Raw genomic sequence first — 20,520 nt, 5'->3', positions numbered from 1 at the left:
TCCCCTGATACATCATTCTTACTTAAAGAGGTAGAGCAGAGTATTTAAGAGCATAGTCTAGAACCATCTGGCCCGTGTTAAAATTCTGATTCTACCAGCTTATTAACTGAGTGACCATTAACTCTTCTGTGCCTCATTTTTTTTTTTTTTTCGGTTTTAAAATGGGAGTAATAGCACTTACCTTGGAGGGTTGTTATAGGATTCAACTCATTAATACTCTAATATATTTGGAAGAGTGCTTGGTATAGACAGTAACCGTTGCTCTGAATGAATGTTAGCTACCTTCTCTCAGATATGAATGCTGTCAACTTAATTGTGGTCATTAATTATGGTAGAGTATGTCCACCAACACAGACATTCTGATAATAAGAATTATCACATAATAGCTGGTATTACATTGAGTGTCTTCTCCACATTTTAAGATGCTTGGGGTCTGCATTTCACATTTAGTTTAAGCTTTGCACCTTTCGGGGGACTGCTTCATCTCAGGTGCCCGTGGAATAATGAAAGCTATTGAAAACCACACGAACGCAAGCAGGAGTGAGACGTACCACTGGCTTTAGTCACTTTAAAAAGTCACCTGTTGGGATGAGCCCTGGGTGTTGTACGGAAACCAATTTGACAGTAAATTATATTTAATATAAAAAAATAAAAATAGTGGGGCGCCTGGGTGGCGCAGTCGGTTGAGCGTCCGACTTCAGCCAGGTCACGATCTCACGGCCCGGGAGTTCGAGCCCCGAGTCAGGCTCTGGGTTGATGGCTGGGAGCCTGGAGCCTGTTTCCGATTCTGTGTCTCCCTCTCTCTCTGCCCCTCCCCCATTCATGCTCTGTCTCTCTCTGTCCCAAAAATAAATAAACGTTGAAAAAATAAATAAATAAACAAACAAACAAACAAATAAATAAATAAATAAAAATAGAATAAAAATTTTAAAATAATAAAATAAAATATTAGAAAAAAAAGTCACAGTGAATAAATACTCTTTGAGCCCCTCTCATGTATGTGTTGGTAAACATACTCCTCAGACCCTTTGGGGGAGCACAACCATCTCGAAAATGTCTATCTGGTCAACTGGCATCATTCTGGGCAAGGAAATATGTGCTCTGGCCCAAAGCTACCATGCATACTAAATGCCAGCCATCATTCTAGGGGCATCGGGGATCTATCACTGGAGAGAACAGACAAAAATCCCTGCCTGCCCAGAACTCCTATTCTAGTGAGGAGAGTTAGACAAGAAATACAACTTTTAGGGGCGCCTGGGTGGCGCAGTCAGTTAAGCGTCCGACTTCAGCCAGGTCACGATCTCGCGGCCCGTGAGTTCGAGCCCCGCGTCAGGCTCTGGGCTGATGGCTCAGAGCCTGGAGCCTGTTTCCGATTCTGTGTCTCCCTCTCTCTCTGCCCCTCCCCCATTCATGCTCTGTCTCTCTCTGTCCCAAAAATAAATAAATGTTGAAAAAAAAAATTAAAAAAAAAAAAAAGAAATACAACTTTTAAAGGATATTTTATAATATTATAGAAGGTAAAAAAATTCTGTCAATAAAACACTAAAGAAAGCTTACTGTATGAAGAATGCATTTTTAATTTTAAATACTGAGGGTAGGCCTGAGGAACATGGTGACAATTGATCAGGGTCTTGAAGGAAGTGAGGAAGCAAAACAGCTGGGGAGAGGACAAGTCCAGACAGAGAGGCCAGCTAGCATAAAAGCCCTGAGATGGAAGCATACCTGTCCAGGGATCTAGTCCAGGAATACCGAGGAGGCCACTGTGGCAGGAGCTAAGTAAGTGAAGTGAGAGAAGTAGGAGCTGAGGCTAGAGAAAGGCAGATCATGTATTGTCCTTCCGGGCTATTGTATGGACTTTTGCTTTTGTTCTGATTGAGATGGGGTTCATCGCAGGGTTTTGAGCAGAAGAGGGATATGAGCTTCCTGTTGAAAGGGATTGCTCTGGCTGCTGTGTTGAGAAGAGCCCAGAGGGGGGCAAAAATTGAAACAGGGTTAGGGCAATCAAAGTGAAGACATGATGGTAGGTTAGACCTGGGTGGTAAGAACAGTGGTGGTGCTAAGCAGTTGAATTCTCGGACTTCTTTTGAAGTAGAGCTAAAAGGATTTCCTGATGGATTGGATTGGAAATGCAAGAGAAATAGAAAATCAAAGATGAGACCAAGGTTTTAGGCCTGATAGGAGTGAGACTTGAGTTTGGACAGGTTGGGTGGGGGACAGAGGGAGGACTCTCAAGATGTCAGCGTTGGAAATGTTCAGTGGGAGAAGCCCTATAGGCATCCAAGTGAGCAACTGCCTGAAGCCTGCAGTTCAGGGGAGAACGCCCGGCTGGAGGTGAGATTTGGGAGTCGTTACCACATAGGTGGTATTTAGTGCCATGAAACAGGATGAGATCACCATGGGAGAGAGTGTGGATAGACAAGAGATCCAAAGTCTGAACCCTGGGCACTCCACAGCTCAGCGGCTGGGAGAAAAGAAGGGACGGGCAAAGGTTAGGAATAAAGCCATGAAAACATGGTGGTGTGGAAGTCAAAACCGTTTCCAGGAGGAGAAAGTGATCAACTGTTAATTGCTGCTGACTGTCCAAGTGAGGTAAAGACTGAAACACCTTTTGATTTGAGAGTTTGATCTCGGTAAGAAGAATTTGAGGGACGTGGTCAAAGCAAAAGCCTGACTGGAGTAAATGGAGGACAGCACATGGAGGCAGCTTTTGTTAACAATTCTTTGTTTTGTTTTTGAAGTTTATTTGTTTATTTTGAGAGAGTGCAAGCTGGGTAGGGGCAGAGAGAGGAAGAAAGAATCCCTAGCAGGCTATCAGTACAAAGCCTGATGTGGGGCTTGAACTCATGAACCATGAGACCTGAGTGGAGGTCAGATGTGTGAGCCATTGAACCGCCCAGGTGCCCCTTGTTAAAATTCTTTACAGGCATTTTGCTATAGCAGAGCAGAAGAGGGGCAAGTGGCTGGTGGGGGAAGGGGATTCAAGAGTTTTTTTGTTTTTAAGATGGGAGAAGTAGCATGATTTTATGTAGATGGAGATGATCCAATAAAGGGAGAAAATTAATGAGGTAGGAGAAGAGAGGACTGCAGGAGCACTTAACCTTTGGATTGGCCTCTGTATGTTTCTGTGGGGCAAAGAGCCAGGACCAGGTGGGGGTGGGGTAGTTCTATAAAACACCAAGCAGTTCATAGATGAGTCTCTCCCTGAAATTAGAAATCAGGCTTTTTCTTGCACAAACGAAAAGTGCATTAAATAAGCCATTTGTTGGGTGACTACTAGGGCCACTCATGGTGTCAGGTACTTTGCCTACATTATGCAAAACCTTATTAACCGACTTCCAGCATCAGTATCATTACTACACTGTAGACCAAGAAACTGTTACTAGGAGCTAAAACAACTCCCCCCAAACCATACAGAGCATAAGTTAAATAGCTTGCATTTCATGGTGCTCTCTTCCTTGCTTCTGCGGGTTCCTCGAGGGCCGGCGGCCTTTATCTTTGTAACCCCAGAGAAGGGCTCCCGACTTGGCAGAGGCTCACATTACAGCGTGCCCAGATGGACCGCGGATTGCCCTGGGTCCATTTCGGTGCCTTCGTCCGAGGCACTCGATGGAGGCCATTCACCACCAGCATTGTTCTCATTGGTTGCAGCAACTGAGAAAAAAAAAAAAAAAAGTTGGAAAACAGAAACTTTCAAAAGAAATTACCGAAAGGAAATCAGAATTAGTTCCAATCATCAGCCCTTAGCTGAGGCCATTTCCCAAGGAGCTCGCAAAGCTGCTCTTCTGACGCATCAGGTACCTGCCCGCGGGCGAACTGTCGGGAGCAGGTGAGGTGTGGTCACCTGGAGTTTCCCAGTTGAAACTTCACGTCGGGCGAGGAAATCATCACCCGAGGACGTGTACCCTCCCGCCCTTCTTCCAGCTCGTAAAAAAAAAAAAAAAAGAAAGAAAGAAAGAAAGAAAAGAAAAGAAAGGAAAGAAAAAGCCTGCCACAAACGTCTCTAGCGCGGGACTGTAAAGGCACTAGAGGCGGCTTTGAGAACTGGCGCCGGGAGCCGGGGCGAGCAGCCAGGCTCCTCCAGCAGCCGTGAAAAGCCCGACTGCACACCGCCCGCGAGCTGGGCGGCTCACCGCCTTACCGCCTCGAGTCCCAGGGTGCCCGCCGTGGTGGCTGCGAAGGGGCCGGGGCCCGGGAGCGCGGCGCGCGGAGCCCACCACCGCGGCCCGAGGGGGAGCGCACGGCGTGGCGTGGCTCACCGAGCGCGCCTTCCCGCCCTGGCCGCCGGGACCCCGTCGCGCCGCAGCGCCAGGTGAGGAGGGGGGGGCGGCGGCCGGCGGGCAGGAGGGGGCGGCGCCGGCTCCCGGTGTCCGGGCCGCGCCCCTGGGGGGCGCTGCCTCCCCCGCGCCGAGTTGGTCGCCGCCGGTTGCGCGGCGGAGGGCTGGGGGCGGAGAGGAGGCAGTGGCCGCCGGGGCCGAGGAGGGGCGCGCTGACTGCGCACCGCTAGCCCGGAGTGGCCGGACGGCGGCGGCTGGAGCTGCGGCGGGGCCCGGCCTGGGGGGCCGGGGCCGGAGGGAGGGCGGGGGCCGGGGCCAGGCGAGAGGGCGGCGGGGCCGGTGGAGAGCCGCGGCTCGAGGAAAGATGAGACGGTGAGTGGGAGCCGGGGACGCGGAGTTGCTTTGCTTCTCTTGCAGGCTGTAGGGACAAAAGCCCGGGCTGGGGTTAGCGGAACCCTGGCCGCGCAGTTTGGGGGGCCCTGGACCCCGGTGGATGGCTGGACCCTGCAGGAGAGTGTCGGCGTAGGGGAGACTCTCACTGAGTGATTGCAGGGAACGGGCGGGATTTGGGGGGGGGGGGGGGCACCGGAGGCAACTTTTGCCCAGAACTCTGGAATGACCAAGGGGAGAGGTATGGGGATCTTCGGTGGAGAGCTGCTTTGTCGCGATGGGCGGAGGAAAGAGAAGGTCTGCTGAAGGATGGTGTGGGGCGCGGGATTCAGAAAAAGACTCCCCTCCGCCCCCAAATATCTGACTGGCTGCGCTTCTGATTCCACTGTTTCAAAAGTGGGTCTCGCAAGTTTGAACCGTGCAGAACCTCAGATTCCGATCTCCAAAAGTTTGTGGTCTGGCGGTCTCCGCAGCCCTGGAGACAGCGGCTGGAGGAAGCATTGGGGAATGTCCTGAACCCCTGTTTCACCCGCGTCGGGCAGGGCGGAGGCGCGGCTGAAATGTTTGCTGGTGCATTCAATAACTTAGCTCCAGCAGTCATCACTTTAAAGTGTCCAGGAGCTGGCTAACTCCCGCCACCGCCAGGCAATTAAAAGGCTGACAGGCTGTCCCTTCCAGGGTGGAGGTGTTCTGTTTGAAAGAGCTTCGGAAGTCCAACCTGCTTCCAGAGCCTGCCCATCTACCTTTCTTATGTGGAAGAGGGAACTGTGCCCGCAGCCTTTTAAATTAGTAGACTGGCCTGGGGCTGGAAATACTCTGGGCAGGCCCTGCCCTCATCCCTGGAAGTCTTCCTCCGGCAGCTCTGAAGTAGCTCTCACGAGTTCTAGAATGCACAGCTCATCACTGCCAAGCGCGGCTGGGAGTGGAACTAGAAGAAGCAGCGTACGAATGTGGATTCCTTTTAGGAGAAGTATTTGTCAGCCATATTTCCCTTCATTCTATAAATGTGTAAGTTGCGGACACTTCTTTTCAAGTACTGGAGTGTAACTTCGAGCTTCCTCGTTCGGTCTAATTTAGGTGTTTGACATACGTCCCTGAGATTCTGACTTTGTCTGAATTCAGCTGGGAGCGATCTAAATGAAGTTCAGTTTCAGAGGGTTAAACTTTTGCCCTGAGAGCACTTGAATTCTTGCTTCCCGGTAGGATAGCAACAGAGTAGTTGGATTTGGGATAAATAAACCTTTAGAGTTGCCCAGTATTTTAACAGAATGGCTATATCCCTGGTACCGTTGCCGTCAATTATGTAAATATTTGTTTGATTAAAGAGCTGAGTTCTTTGAAAAGTAACAGTTGTGTCTATTCAAGATTCCCTTTTCATATCCTGGACTTAGTTCTTTAAAAGCGTTTTTTTTTTTTTTCTTTTCACCTTACATTTTTAATGTGGAAATGTAAACATTATATGTACTTTAGAAACTCTGTAAAGTTCTCAAAACGTGTATAACTGGCATTTCCTTTAAAACCAAGGAGAGTTGAGTTTTTGCTCTTAGTTGACTGGTGTAGCCTTCACCTCCTGAGACCCAGAGGTTTGCAAATCTCAGCCTTTCTCACCAATGGGAAAATGAGATGTTTGGTTAAGAGTAGTAATCATTTCAGTTTGCAGCCTTCAGTCTCTTTCATGCAGCTGGCAACTGCTGTTCCTTTGGGCTGAGGACTGAAGGACTGTAGGGAGGGGGTGTCTCTTGGATGCCGGTTTAAAGTGGTGGAGGAAAAAGATACTTGGGGCATTGAGCTAAGAGTTTGCTAAGCCCTATCTTAAAGGATATAGACCAAAGCCAGAACTTATTAGCATCCTTTGCAGAAACACTTTTTATTTACTGGCTTTGCACAAGAGAAGGAAGAAACAGCCAAAGTGCTTAAACCAACCATTGGTTTTCCTTATTCTCGTCAAAGCCCTATCGTGAAGTCTCTAAGCAAGGACTGATTCTAAAGTGTACTCGGGAAGTTACTGTGAAAAACGTGATTCCTTTGGGATACTTTTAAAGAGCAGCTGAGGTTATGACTTTGTGTGCTAATTTTCAACCCTTAGCAGGGAAGCGTGCTATGAACGATTTGTAAAGGCTGTGCTTTGTACTTCTTCCAAGTGGAATACATGTGCTTTATAAACCTGACTGTTAGGTCTTGGTGTACTTTACTTATTAATAGTGTAAATGTCACCCATTTGAAACTAACAACAACAACAAAAATACTTCTAAGTGATGTGCATTATTTTAAAGCCCTGATATCCAGTATAGCAGTGGTCCTCAATTGGAAGTGGGGGTAGCTTTTGCTCCCCAAGGGATATTGGCTAACGTATGGAGACATTTTTGGTTGTCCATCTGGAGGTAGAGAACAGCCCACCCCCTGCCAACTGGGCTGACATCTATGGTGGGTAGAGGCCTCAGCTACTATGTAATATCCTACAGTGCACAGAACAGGCACAAAGAATTCTCTAGCCCCCAAAATCTAGAATACTGCTCCAGAATAATACACTAAAATACCAGAGTATTACCTCGTGGGCATCTGTTAATAAGATTAGGGATCTTAATCTAACTTGGATCCTCAAGAAACCAACTGTGTTCTTGTTAAACACAAGAGACCATGTCATAGAAGCCTTTTTGTCAGCACCAGATTCTTTTGCCATTGGCATTAAGAGTCTTAATATACCAAAGATGTGAAAGAACTTGTGTTCATCGACAACTTTGTTCACTTAAAAATCACAGAATTTGGGAGTATTAGACTACAGGGGAGCCTCAGAGATCACCAAGTTCCACCTTCTTATTTTATAGATGTAAAAACAAAGATGCCTGGAGATTAGTGACTCATAAGATCACACATGAGTTTGTGGCAGACTTAGTCCTGGGTACAACCCAGAATTAGGGAGTTTGGCAATTGATGTTCAAGCAACTGTAATTTTTTTTTATTAGTGGACCTGACCCTTTGTGAGCATTTAGAGGTACCATTCTTCATGAGGAAATAAATAAACCCTTTGGGGAAGAGTAACATTAGCCATGGTGACTGTGGAGCATATGCCTGGGTGTGTCAGCCCTAAGAAGGAGATAATTCCATTGTGTGATCTGTGACACTCTACGTCTGATGCCTACACTACCCTTCCCATGGCAGAGTGGGCAACAGATGGTTCCACAAGGCTAGCAGATGCTGCTTTTGAATCCAGGTACAAAATAGAAACATTTGAGATTTTCCATCCCTCCCTGCCTCATGGCTTAAGAGTAGAGTACATGAATGGATAGGAGGGAAATGAGAGAGGCCTCCTGAGTATGAGGTTTGGAAAGCCACCTGGCATATAAGGAAATGAGCAGTTGTGGGGGCAATTCATAAGCTGATGAATGGCTGTCTACAATAAGTAGGATTGCAAAGAACTTGGGTTAGGAATCTGAAGACCATTCAAGTTTAGCTATCCTTTGGGCGAGTAAGACAAAATAATCCTGAGAATAAAAGGAAATCCTCTTATCTGACTCCTTTGCCTCCAATGCACTCACTTGACTGGATAGTGCGGGGCCTGCAAGTCACATCTAACTCCTATGCCACTGTTACTTTCTTATACCCCAGTCTCTACCATTCCATCCATTTCCGTGATGGGGAAGAATATGACAATAGTGTAAAGCTATTGTTAATTTTCTGGGAGAGTTTAAAAAAGCGTGGTGTTTGTGAATGGCTCTGTTTATAGAAGGTTATCTCCATGAGTTTTGAAAGATCAAAAAATCTGCCCATATTGCCCGATCAATTACAAACATGTACTCGCACATTTACATTTCTATGAGTAGCCATTAAGCCTGTGATTAGGAATTCTAGGTCTGTGTGCTAAGTGTTGCTGCCAGGGTAGTTATAATCAATCCAAGTCTGGGAGGTTCTGGCGTTAGAGGAGACTGTTTTAGTATGCCTTTCTTGGGAGAGGTCAGAACTCTGAACTGTGCTGAGGTAAGTTCTTATCATTTTGATGACTAGCCAATGGGTGCACCTCAAAGCCAAATATGTGGTAGTATATTTAGAAATGATTTGAAAGTGGTGACTTTTTTAAGGGGTCTGCACCCTGCAGGTACTACAATAAAGAAGGGGGCAGCCTTCCCATGATCACCTTCCTTGTAGTTATTGTTGTTACTTTTGTTTCAGATGATGGGAGAGAAGACATGAGTTGGCTTTGTTTTGTTTTGTTTTTTAAATAACTGTTGGCTGGAAATATTTATTGGCATCTGAGTAATGTGACTCTTGTCTTTTGAAAATGAATAAGACCAAAAATGGTAGCTCAAGGTGTCTCATCCCTTCAAGATAAACAGATAAGAACTTGTCTTTGCCACACAGGATTTGAATCCTCTAGGGGTTAATTTCAGTTGTTTTCGTGATATTTAGGGATGTTTCTTACATGCTGAAAAGAAGCTTTGTGCTTTATGTGCTTTAAAGGCAAGATTTTATCTATAGCAGCTAGTGGTCAATAATAGAAACCCAGGTTTAAAACTCATTTTATTGAGGTGTTGGTGGGAAAGTCAGTGTTTGGAGAAGCTTGCTGTACAAAGAAACAGATAAGTAAGACCTAGAATAGCAAGCAAAGTTACATGGAAACGTTTTGGAGAGTTTTTTACAAGAGCTATTTTTTTTTTCTTTAGAGTGTGAAAGTTGATTTATTACACAAACTGCTGCTTTTTTCTTACTTTGCAAATGAAGGGGAAGGAAAAGTTTGTGCATGCCAATATTTAATATCGTTACCTCAAGCAGGGTCAGCCTTTCTGAGACTTGCTGCTAAATCTGGAGTTCAGCAGAAATTAGTGTTGATCAGCTCAGAATATTTGGTTTACACATTGTGTGTGACTTCTCCAGATGGTAGTATGCTTGTGGAATTAACATATGGAATGGCAAAAAGCTAAAGGTTACAAGATTTTTCCTAGGTGTGTTTCTTGACCAGTGTACTGCTAAAACAAGGGCAGGTAAAAAAGCAGAGGAAAGCCTGCTCCTGCATTCTTTTGGCCAGTTCAGACCCAGTGTGAATAGTGCTTCATAGCCAAGAGATACTCAGAGGAGACTGGGAAGGATGTCTGGCTGCCACACTGCTTACGTCATTGCAGAAGGTTTTCGAAAACAGCTTAAGATTTATTAAGGAAATTGCAAGCCATGGGAATGCAGAACACATATTTCTTATACATCATGCTGAATCAAATACCCGTATTACATTGCATTAATGTAACTCTGACCAGGCCTTTGTCCCACTCTGTTATGCTGAAACAATTTACCACGCCCTTGGAATGTCATGGGCAACGGCACCGGTGCAAGCTTTTCCCAATTAGGTAGCTGCTACCTTATCACTAAAACATGTTTCTGTCCTTTGGTCATTTCCATGTCCTGCGTTGTATAACTGGCACTCCTATGTTATTTAACCAGTATCTATCTGTTGCTCCAGAAAGTTGGAGCAGAAAGAACACCCACTTCACCCTTACCATTTTAAATGTGGGAAACCTCAGCTAACACAAGGTGAAGACAGGAGTGACTTGCTCCCGCTTTAACTTCTGTTGGTGATTTTGGCAGAACCAGGACTAGGACGGGTCTCCTGACTCATGTTCCTGGCAGTCTGTCCAGTGTTCTTTCTACTATTTTGGCCATTACAATAAAAATAACACCCTAAGGAAACCATTTCCTTTATTAGGTCTTTTGGCCAGAGCTATAAACAACTGCATTGATTAAATTTAATTTAGTTAGTTGATTATAGATCTCTGCTGGTTCAAGTCCTTTCTCTTATCCTTTTGAGCAATGTATGGTCCAAAGGTAGGCATCAGGAGAGGGGAAAATTAAATGTCTTATAATACCCATTCCCTGTAATCAATCATTAAGTAATGAAGGCATGGTATCATTACTGTTTTGTTTACTTTATGGTATTTTTAAAATCCATCGGCTCAATTTTTGAGTTGAAGGGAAAAACACAACTATGGAAGATGTGGTCCCCTTGTGTTCCATCTCTCCTGAGCCTACATGCTCCGACTATTCTCAGTTCGTAAGTTTTGGGTAAGAGAATGGGAAATGTAGTGTTTTGGGTTTTGGCGAGTGTTACTTCGGAAGATTACAAAATGACTCTTAAGAGAGTGTATTTTTTTTTTTATTATTTAAAAAAAAAAATTTTTTTTTCAACGTTTATTTATTTTTGGGACAGAGAGAGACAGAGCATGAACGGGGGAGGGGCAGAGAGAGAGGGAGACACAGAATCGGAAACAGGCTCCAGGCCCTGAGCCATCAGCCCAGAGCCTGACGCGGGGCTCGAACTCCTGGACCGAGAGATCGTGACCTGGCTGAAGTCGGACGCTTAACCGACTGCACCACCCAGGCGCCCCAAGAGAGTATATTTTGATCAGACACTGGAATGGGGGGACAGGGTGGTGGAAAGATCAGAGTTTGGTCCCATAGACTCTCAGCTTCCAATTCAAGTCCCTAGGGGTGGTTTCAGGGCCAAGAGAGAGCATCTTTATTCCCTTGTGATCCTAGGGTCAATATTGTTCTTGTTGGAAATTGGATACTGGAGTACCCCTCTGCTTCAGGAAGTGGACCTGAAGGAGGGTGTACACACAGTCATGACCTCCAGTGTAGCTATTTTGTGACACCCCCCCCCCCACACCTCTCTGGCTTTATCTTCACTGTAGTGATCATATAATAGGAGGATTCTTCTAGGTCTATAGTCAGAGTCACCTCAACCCAGGGATGAATTATCCCAATGATCAGAAGTAAGAAACATCTGGAAACATTGGATTTATTTGGGAAAATTTCAGGAATCTTCATGTTGACCAGAAACTGCTTTAGGATTCTATAAAGAACCCTAAAAATATGGGTCTATACTTTCCTTTAACGCTCTCACTTTCAAAGAGGAAGTCACCTAATTTAAGAATCTACAAAGCATGTCAGTCTCTCTTAGCATAGATCTATAAAGTGTGAGTATTTAAGTTTTTTGAGGTTCACATTCCTCATTATATAGCAAGGTTGGCAGTTTTTGTGAATACTTTTACATTTTAACTGTCTGAAGAGATGGTTTTTCTTTGGGCACACATAGTGGTAAAATTTAGTTACTGCACCTAGCATTATCATGCAAGCATTCCGAATATAACAAATGGCCTGACACTTGCAATCTGAACAGTGCATTTTTTCTTTCAAATTTCTCCCACATACTTAAAAGACTCAGGTTTTAGGAGCTTAATTCACTATGATAGAGGGTTAACATCATACTTAAAAAAAAATAAGCTAGGAGCCACCGATATGACCCTATCACGTTTTGTAAGTGAGCCACTATAATTTTTAAGTCAGTATATGTTCATGTATTTTTATTCATATTGATTTGAAAAATGTATACATCTCACTTTTTAACTATTGTATTATGAGAAACTTTAAACATACCCAAAAGTTAACAGAATAATACAGTGAAATCTCATGTATCTTTCATATGTAATGCTAATCTTTGTTTCATGTGCAAACCTTACTTCTTCCCCCAAAATATGGATTGTTATAAACCAAATTTTAAACACTGTACTATTTCATTCATAAATAAATATATAACTCTAAAATATGTAACTCTTAAAATATAACTCTAAGAGATTAGGATTTTTTTTTTTTTTAAGTTTATTTTGAGAGGGCAAGGGCGGGGAGGAGCAGAGAGAATCCCAAGCAGGCTCCTCGCTGTCCGAGCAGAGCCTGATGAGGGATTTGAACTCACAAATCCTGAGATCAGGACCTGAGCTGAAATCAAGAGTCAGAAGCTTAACCAACTGAGCCACCCAGGTGCCCCAGAAAAGTTAGGGATTTTTTTTTTTAATGTAACTATATCATCAGCACACCTGAAAAAAATAGCAGTACTTATAATATCATCTGTGTTATTGTCAATGTTCAGAAACTCTCCTTAGTCTCTTTTAATCTAGTACAGTTCCCTCTCTGTCTTGTTCCTTTTTTCCCCTTGCCATATGCTGGTTGAAGACATTGGTTTGTTGTTGTTTTTTTTTTTTCTGTAGCCTTTCTCATATTCTAGATGTAAGTGATAGCATCTCAGTGGTGCTGTTTCGTATATTCCTTCGTGTCTCTTATTTTATATAATTGGAGACAGCATGCTTTGAGACCTTTCCTAGCATGTCACCGTGTTCAACTTAATTTATTATAAATGTATGTAGTATATATATTATATATATACACATGCTTCTTGGATTATTATTGTCTCTCTTTTTAAATATTGCTAAAGCTCCCTTAATAATGGTGTAAACATACATGTGAGTCTAACTGAGAAAAGTCACATCTTGGGATTTAGGTAAAAGTCAGGAATTTTGTTGGTGGGAAGGGAATATGAATGGCCCATAGGTGTTTTGAGATTGTTTCTGCTTTGCCTCCTCCCTCTCGCCTTCCTCACTGGCTGGAGAGAGCTATCACAGGAAATCTATTGCCAAATTCCTTGGGGAGTCTAAAGAATATTTTAAAGTTCATACAAACAAGTCTTATTCAAGGAACTAGCACAAAATTTTTTTAAGGCCCATAACTGATGTTTTACCCTCTTCACTAAGAGTCCTCAAAGATTTTTAGGGACGCCTTGGGTGGCTCAGTTGTTTAAGTGTCCAATTCTCGATTTCGGCTCAGGTCATGATCTCATGGTTAGTGAGTTCAAGCCCCGAGTTGGACTCTACCCTGACAGTGTGGAGCCTGCTTGGGATTCTCCCTCTGCCCCTCCCCTGCTTTCTCTCTCTCTCTCTCTCTCTCTCTCAAAATAAATAAACATTAAAAAAAGAGTCCTCTAAGATTTTTATTCCTATAAACACTCTAGACTTATTTAAAGGTAGCCTCTGATCATAGGAGATAAAGATCCCCATTTGAAGTATGGTTATTGCTGTTGATGGTGATTACTTTTAGGAAACTTTGGATACCATCTGGAGTTCTCTTTTGGACAGAGCTTAGACTTCAGGACAGCAAGGGATGACAGAAGGGAATGGGAGCATGAGGTTCGACTCCTTTATTGTGATAGGAAGAAACTGGAACTCTTTTTAACTTTCTGTCCTCACGTCTTCCATCTGTGTTAAATGTTCTTATTATCCCCAGTGGCTCACCACTGCTGGCTGTGCTCTTTCCTCCCTGCAGCCCCGTTTCAGGCTTTTGTTCTTTCTTTAATGGTTTCCCTGACCTCTTTGTTTAGGTGATTTCAGAATATAATAGAATAAAACTTCAAAAGCAAAAACAAAAGCAAACCTAGAGAGAAACTGTGTGATCAGTGTCCTTTGAGACCTGTCAGCCATTCCAGTGGTCCTCACCTTTCTTCCCAGCCCGGCTGTGGGCCACCCTGACACCTGGCCAATTCTGAGGATGCCGCAAGTTGCTTGGGTTCTGGAGAGCCTGTTCTGGCAGTCACGAAAAGCCTTCATGCGTTTTAGGCTGCCCTGGGCATGTGGGCAGCATGCGTCTGTCTCTGCGTGTCTGTGAGGGTGTGTGTGCGTGTCTGCACACAGTAAGATTTACAGCCGCCTGTGAATAGGTTCAGTCTGCAAGGACAAAACAGCCTCCTTATTCTGCCATTAAAATACATGTATTCCTGTGGAACTGCTTTTTTTGTTTGGGATCTTTCTGAGAGATGAAAATACCCTCCTTGGAGATTATCAACCTATCAAACATGTGTCTAGTGGATAATAATTATTTTGTTCAAAGAGGCAGATCTTTAAATATTAAGTTTATTTATTTCTTTTGAGAGGAGGGGAGAGGGGCAGAGAGGGAGACAGAGAATTCCAAGCAGGCTCTGAGCTGGCAGCACAGAGCCCGATGCCGGGCTCCATCTCACTGAACTCAGGAACTGCAAGATCATGACCTGAGCTGAAATCAAGAGTTGGATGCTAAACCAACTGAGCCACCCCGGTGCCCCCTAGGAAGATCTTTAAATGGCAAACATGGAGCAAGGGAAGAGTGGGAATTCATTTGCAAAAAGAACAAGAAGGGTACTATGCCCCCCTACAGAAGTGTTTTTCTTCTTTGTGCTAGGATATAAAATCTTGAGTGAAGAAGAAGTGTTGAACAAAGTTTAAGAAGTGGGATGAGTGAGTGGGAGATGAGGATAGGTTGAGACCATGACTTGGGGATGCTTGCAGAAACTGTATGGGAGGCGTCTACGAAGGAGACAGGATCTGGGGATATTTGCCAGCAGGAGGTGTTTGCCAGTGGGTGTGGGGCTGAGCAGAGAGGTGAGGCTTCTTTGCACAAGATGGACAAGGACGAGGAGGATTTAGTGATGGAAGGAAATATTTGTGCAAAAGGAGGGTATGTTTGCGGAAGGGAGAGCTGAGAGGATTGAAGATTTAAGTGACGATGATGTTTGGATTAACAGAGGGTAGGGGGAATGGCTGCTTTGGGAGTTCTGAAATGAGAATATTGCTAGAGAAGGAAATGGTTCTTCCTGAAGCTTCTAATTAGCCCCCTCCCCCCCCCCCACCCTTCATCATGTTTTCTTGTTGGGATTAGTGGAAAAAGAGGGAGGTTTTGTATCCATTGTTCTCCATTCTTAAGCTTCCAGTTTGGGGCTGAAATGAATTCCCCAGGTTTCCCTTTTCGTCCTCTAAAAGTTCCCTTCAGGGAAAAAAAAAAAAAAAGCTCCCCCTCAGGCCCCATCTGCTGCCACAGGAATACCCCTCCTCCCCAGAATTCATGTAAAGAATGGCACTACTTCTGAGGGACTGCTCCAAGCTGGTGTCTGAATTCAATTACATGTCATCAGCACGTGCTTTATTTATAACATCACCATATTGTAAACATTAGCACTGAAAGAGACCAGCCTGTGGACCACCAGTGTTCTGGGAGAGCTTTGAAACCAGTGTCAGCCACTGTCTGTGACAACATATGTTCCCAGAGCCAGTGCCTCTGCTTGGAGGGCCCGAGTAGGACACAGTAGAGACTCAAACTTTTTTATTAAGTGGAAATTTTAACGTGTACCCTCCCGATTTTAGGGGGTATTCTTTTTTCTGAATTTGCTTCTGTAATCTACATCCTCACCTTTTCCCAGCCACTCTACAGTTCACCTGTTCTGCTCGGGCAGGACTGCTCTGATTAATCCCCACTGTTCTGGGTGACCCTACGAAGTGTCTGTGCATGGCAACGTCAAATGACAAGTAACGTGTCATATACAGTGGGACTCCTGCAAAATCTTTTGGGTTTCTGGATAACTGCATTTATATGGACCGGACTGTAAATCCCGCTCCCTTAACACAAGCCAATGCAGCAGGGTGCAAGAAACACAACACACGCTTTGCTTTGATTTGCCTTTTTTTTTTTTTTTAACCCTTTGATCACTGGGTGTGTTTCCAACCTCTTGACACCAAGATCCTGTAGCTCTGGCAATCACAATGCTGTCAATTCACTGTAGGCGACACAGTTTGAATGAGATCAGCTCACTGTATTGAGTGTAAATGGCGCTGGAGAATTCTGTTTTAAAACAGATACCACAGCCATGTGTCAGAGAGAAAAGGAGCTACCAAGACACTTAAACCAACATGATCCTTGAGATTAGTTTTGCAAGTCATTTTCTTCTCTAGGGAAAACATACTGTGAGTTGCCGTGGTGTCATCCAGAGATCTCTTCATGTCTTCTGGCATTTTCTAATTGACGATGAGCTGAAGTACATTTCAGGTGATAAAATAACCAGAGCTCTTGGGGGGAGGGGGGATTAAATGTATGGATTGGAAAGTAAACCGAAACATTTCAACACACATTAACTTCTTTCCTGTTTAGACTTCTCGGTGTTGTCTTTTCTCTCAGATGGGCACCAGATGCCTTCTCCCTTCTCCACGCCCATTCTGTGGATCCGCGTGTAATATATGTACTTGTGAAAGCCCTCAGGACTCTTTTGCTTCTACAACAACAATGCAGTGATTTTTATAATTTCCCTGAGACTTCTTTTTTGTTGACATAAAATGTACAAGAAACCCAAAATAAACACGCAGAAGCCAGGCTGGAAACCGGGTCCTCCTCGCCTGCCTCCCCTCTTACACGTGTTAACACAGATCTCTCCCCTCTGCTGCCCTCTCTCTTGCTCACCGCTTTGGCACACCTCTCTCGCGGTGCTTCCTAGTCCTTCCTCGTCCCGACCTCAGCAGCAGTCTCTGATGCATCCGTCTGCAGTGTTCCCATGTCCCACCACTCCTTCCCCTCATCGCCAGGGAATTCATCAAACCCAAACTCTTCCAGTGTGTTCTCCACCTTCCTGCCTCCCCCCTCCTGGCTCCCCCTCCTTCAAAGCACATATTGGCTCAACGGGTCTCCATTCCCCTGTGCTTTCCCCATCTCTAGGCCTCCACTAACGTGATCTCACCTGCAATGAAAAGCATACTCTGGAAGTAGGGAAGGGGAAGCGTATCACAGCCATATTGTCATGCCTGGGGTCAGGAAGGGCACCGGCTTATCCTTTACCTTTTGAGTTGAGTGGGTTGGCGGCATTAAGAGATAACCAAACTGAGACAAGTATACATATTCACTCAACTCTGGCACGTGGACGAAGCTTTGGGAAAACGAGTAAGTTCCATATTTGTGTTTGATGATGTATTTTTATATGCACAGCCTTTCACATATCCTTAATAGACCTAGTGAGGTTGAACAGAAAAACTGGCGTGTCAAACATGAATATCCTTTCAGATATTCTCTGGAATGTGCGTACATCCAAATCATGTTTAACTTTCCCCTACAAGCATGTATGGGGGAGAAATGTTGCATGTTTCTCAATTGTGGCTTCTTATTTGCAAATGTCCTGCTTGTCTCTTCCCTGGAGTCTGTAAAGCTGATCTTCCTTCAGCAAGTGCTGCTTTGCAGTACTTTGGTGTTGCATTTTGTTTGGTCAACCAAACTGTTTCAGTAATTACACTTCTTGATTTTTAAAAAAGCGTGTGTGAGGAGGAGAAGGGTATCAAGTATGCAACCCTGCAAGTTAGGAAGTTTCATATTCTACAGTTTTATTTGCCCAGATAAAGAGGGAAAAGAATTTGTGAATATTTCATTTGGGTGATTAAGTAGCATTCGCAGCTGCAAACAGGCTCAAATAGAGTAATATATTTTATAGTCTAAAATGACATCAGGGGCGCCTGGGTGGCTCAGTCAGTTAAGCGTCCGACTTCAGCTCAGCTCGTGATCTTGCGGTTTGTGGGTTTGAGCCCCACGTCAGGTTCTGTGCTGACAGCTCAGAGCCTGGAGCCTGCTTTAGTTTCTGTGTCTCCCTCTCTTTCTGCCCCTCCCCCACTCACACTCTATGTCTCTTTCTCTCAAAAATAAGTAAACATTAAAAAAAAATTTTTAAAAGCAAATAAGTAAAATCACATCATTATCTTATATGGCTGAGTCAAAAAATAAACTTTTATTCATACCAAAATAGAATTTATTCGTTTTATACATACTGGCCTGACTAATTTTATTAGGAGAAAACAGAAAAACTATACTCTTTTAAAAAATTAAACTTTTGGGGCGCCTGGGTGGCGCAGTCGGTTAAGCGTCCGACTTCAGCCAGGTCACGATCTCGCGGTCCGTGAGTTCGAGCCCCGCGTCGGGCTCTGGGCTGATGGCTCAGAGCCTGGAGCCTGTTTCCGATTCTGTGTCTCCCTCTCTCTCTGCCCCTCCCCCGTTCATGCTCTGTCTCTCTCTGTCCCAAAATAAATAAAAAACGTTGAAAAAAAAAATTAAAAAAAAAAAAAATTAAACTTTTAAGGATCTATTTTGATATTAAGCGTTAAGCCCTTCGGCTCTGTGCTGTTAACAGAGTAAATGTTTAAAATGCAGCGTTTGGGCTCACTGTTTAATTTTTGACTTCTATTTAATCACATGTGCCCTGGCTTGCTTTCCAGATTGCTGTGTCCGCACATTGTGGGAATTCCTCTTCTAACTTAGCTCTGTTTCCTATTTTGTATACATTATCTTTAAACCAAAGTCACCCCACTGACTTTCATTCTTTTCTTGTCTATTCTAACATCTCACTTAGAGATTTCCTTTTGTAGCCTTGTCTAAAATATCCTAAATGGTTGGAGGATTGCTTTCCAGTTTAACCTACTTCTAGGGTAGGCAAATGGCTTGGACCCTTGAGGGCATATCTTACATGGTGGTAGAGATGAGAAAGAATTTTGATCACTATGAGAGAGAAATGCATGGTTATTAAACAGAGTTCATCCCAGAAGAGGTACATGCTAGAAATTTTCAAAAAGGACCATGCCATCAAAAATAGCTCTTTTTCCTTACATGATTTTTGCTATTAATTCTGTCAGAGACAGGGCATTTGCTGCATGTACCAGTGGTCTAATCTCTAATGGCTTGAGATTTTGCTTATGCCCTTAAATCACAGAATTTTAGGGGCATCTGAGTGGCTCAGTCGGTTAAGTGTCCGACTTTAGCTCAGGTCATGATCTCGCAGTTCACAAGTTCAAGCCCTGCATGGGGCTCTGTGCTGACAGCTCAGAGCCTGGAGCCTGCTTCAAGATTCTGTGTGTCTTTCTCTCTGCCCCTCCCCTACTCGTTCTCTCTCTTTCTCTCTCTCTCTCTATCTCTCAAAAATAAATAAAAACATAATTTTTGTTTTTAAAGTCACAGAATCTTAAGTGCAGAAGTGGCCTTATGCTACCTTTGGGTAGTCCTCACCAGATTCCCTTTCCTTCAATGGGACATGAGCTTTTTGTCATTCCTTTCCACCATAATTTCCACAGGCTGCCACTCTCACTGAGCTAATCCCCTCCACGCTCCTTTACCAGTGTGTCAATCAGTTCTTTATTAAGGCATGTGTCTTAAGAGCAATCATTTGTTCATATGAGTGTCTCTCCCCTTGGACTATAAGCCCTGTAAGGCAGGAAGTGGTGTCTGACCACATACTTCCCAGTACTCAGCTTGAGAGCCTAGTTTATGGTAAGAACTTAAGGAAGATTAACACCTTCCTAGTAGCAAACAACTCCCAAATCTCAGTGGCTTAAGACCATCTTGGGTTGGCAGGGGTCCTGTTCCACGGTGTCCTCACTGAGGGGTACAGACTTGGATGCATGCTAGCCGTCTCAGCAGAGGGATGGAAAGAGTGAATCATGCCCCAGCTCTTAATGTTTCAGCTTGGAACTGACGTCTCCCTTTCTCTCCTAGTTCCTTGATCAAAGCCAGAGACACAGCGTATCCCAATGTTACGGGGTGTAGAAGAGCAATACTGCTTTGTTTCTGACAGGAGGAGAACAGGACCGAATCAATATCTGACACACGATGGGCACCTAAGAGCCACCTAAGGAATGAAGTACCTAAAGCCTTCTGTTGGGATTTTAATTTCTTTCTGTACAATAAGCAGAACCACTTCAAGTATGTATCCTGTCAACTACAGTTTTTAGAAGATGAGGATACTAATGTTATTGTCCCAGCTGTGTTCAGCAAACCTGTGGGACTTTTTCAGTAACCACTCTGTCCACTGTACTCATATCAGGAAGACTGTTGTGTTGTTCAGATTAAGAGAGTACGGAATGGGTAAATTTGCACAATTAACATTTTGCCTGAGTCATTTAGAACAGAACCTTTATTTTTACAACAGTTACGATCTCGCTCGACAGCTCGACAAGAACTTAGGAAGAATGAGGACCTAATCAATTTAAACATGAAGTATTTCTGACAACGTTTTAAGTTCTACTTAGCAAATTTCAATTACATAATAATGTTTTCAACTGTAATATAGTCACCATGTTTTGCATTACATCCCCAGACATCCAACTTAAGGCCGAAAGTTTGCACCCTTTTACCAAGTCATTTACAACTTGAATGTTCACACACACATACGTGTGAGGTGGTGGGTGTGTTAACTAACCAGATGGTGAATCCTTTCACAACA

At 44.1% G+C, this 20,520-nt stretch overlaps 1 protein-coding gene across 16 annotated transcripts in view; it reads left to right on the top strand.

Annotated features, from left to right (window-relative positions):
* Positions 1 to 20,520, top strand: part of PHLDB2 (pleckstrin homology like domain family B member 2) — a 229,864-nt gene that overhangs the window by 114,834 nt on the left and 94,510 nt on the right. For 11 of the 16 annotated variants that reach the window (XM_047876127.1, XM_047876120.1, XM_047876124.1 and 8 more), the window contains exon 1: positions 19,873 to 20,000. The exons of 2 other annotated variants lie outside the window; for them this stretch is intronic. In XM_047876127.1, the coding sequence (XP_047732083.1) occupies positions 19,934 to 20,000 (67 nt within the window). In that variant the 5' untranslated portion in view covers positions 19,873 to 19,933. Of the gene's footprint in view, positions 1 to 4,047; positions 4,310 to 4,420; positions 4,647 to 5,517; positions 5,673 to 19,872; positions 20,001 to 20,520 lie in introns of those variants that run through there. 3 more of the 16 variants (XM_047876126.1, XM_047876118.1, XM_047876116.1) reach the window with 3 other exon arrangements.

This window comes from Prionailurus viverrinus, chromosome C2 (assembly GCF_022837055.1).
Source record: "Prionailurus viverrinus isolate Anna chromosome C2, UM_Priviv_1.0, whole genome shotgun sequence".
NCBI lineage: Eukaryota > Metazoa > Chordata > Mammalia > Carnivora > Felidae > Prionailurus > Prionailurus viverrinus.
The sequence above is the reverse complement of the archived record's forward strand: the minus strand, read 5'-3'. Positions and strand labels throughout refer to the sequence as shown.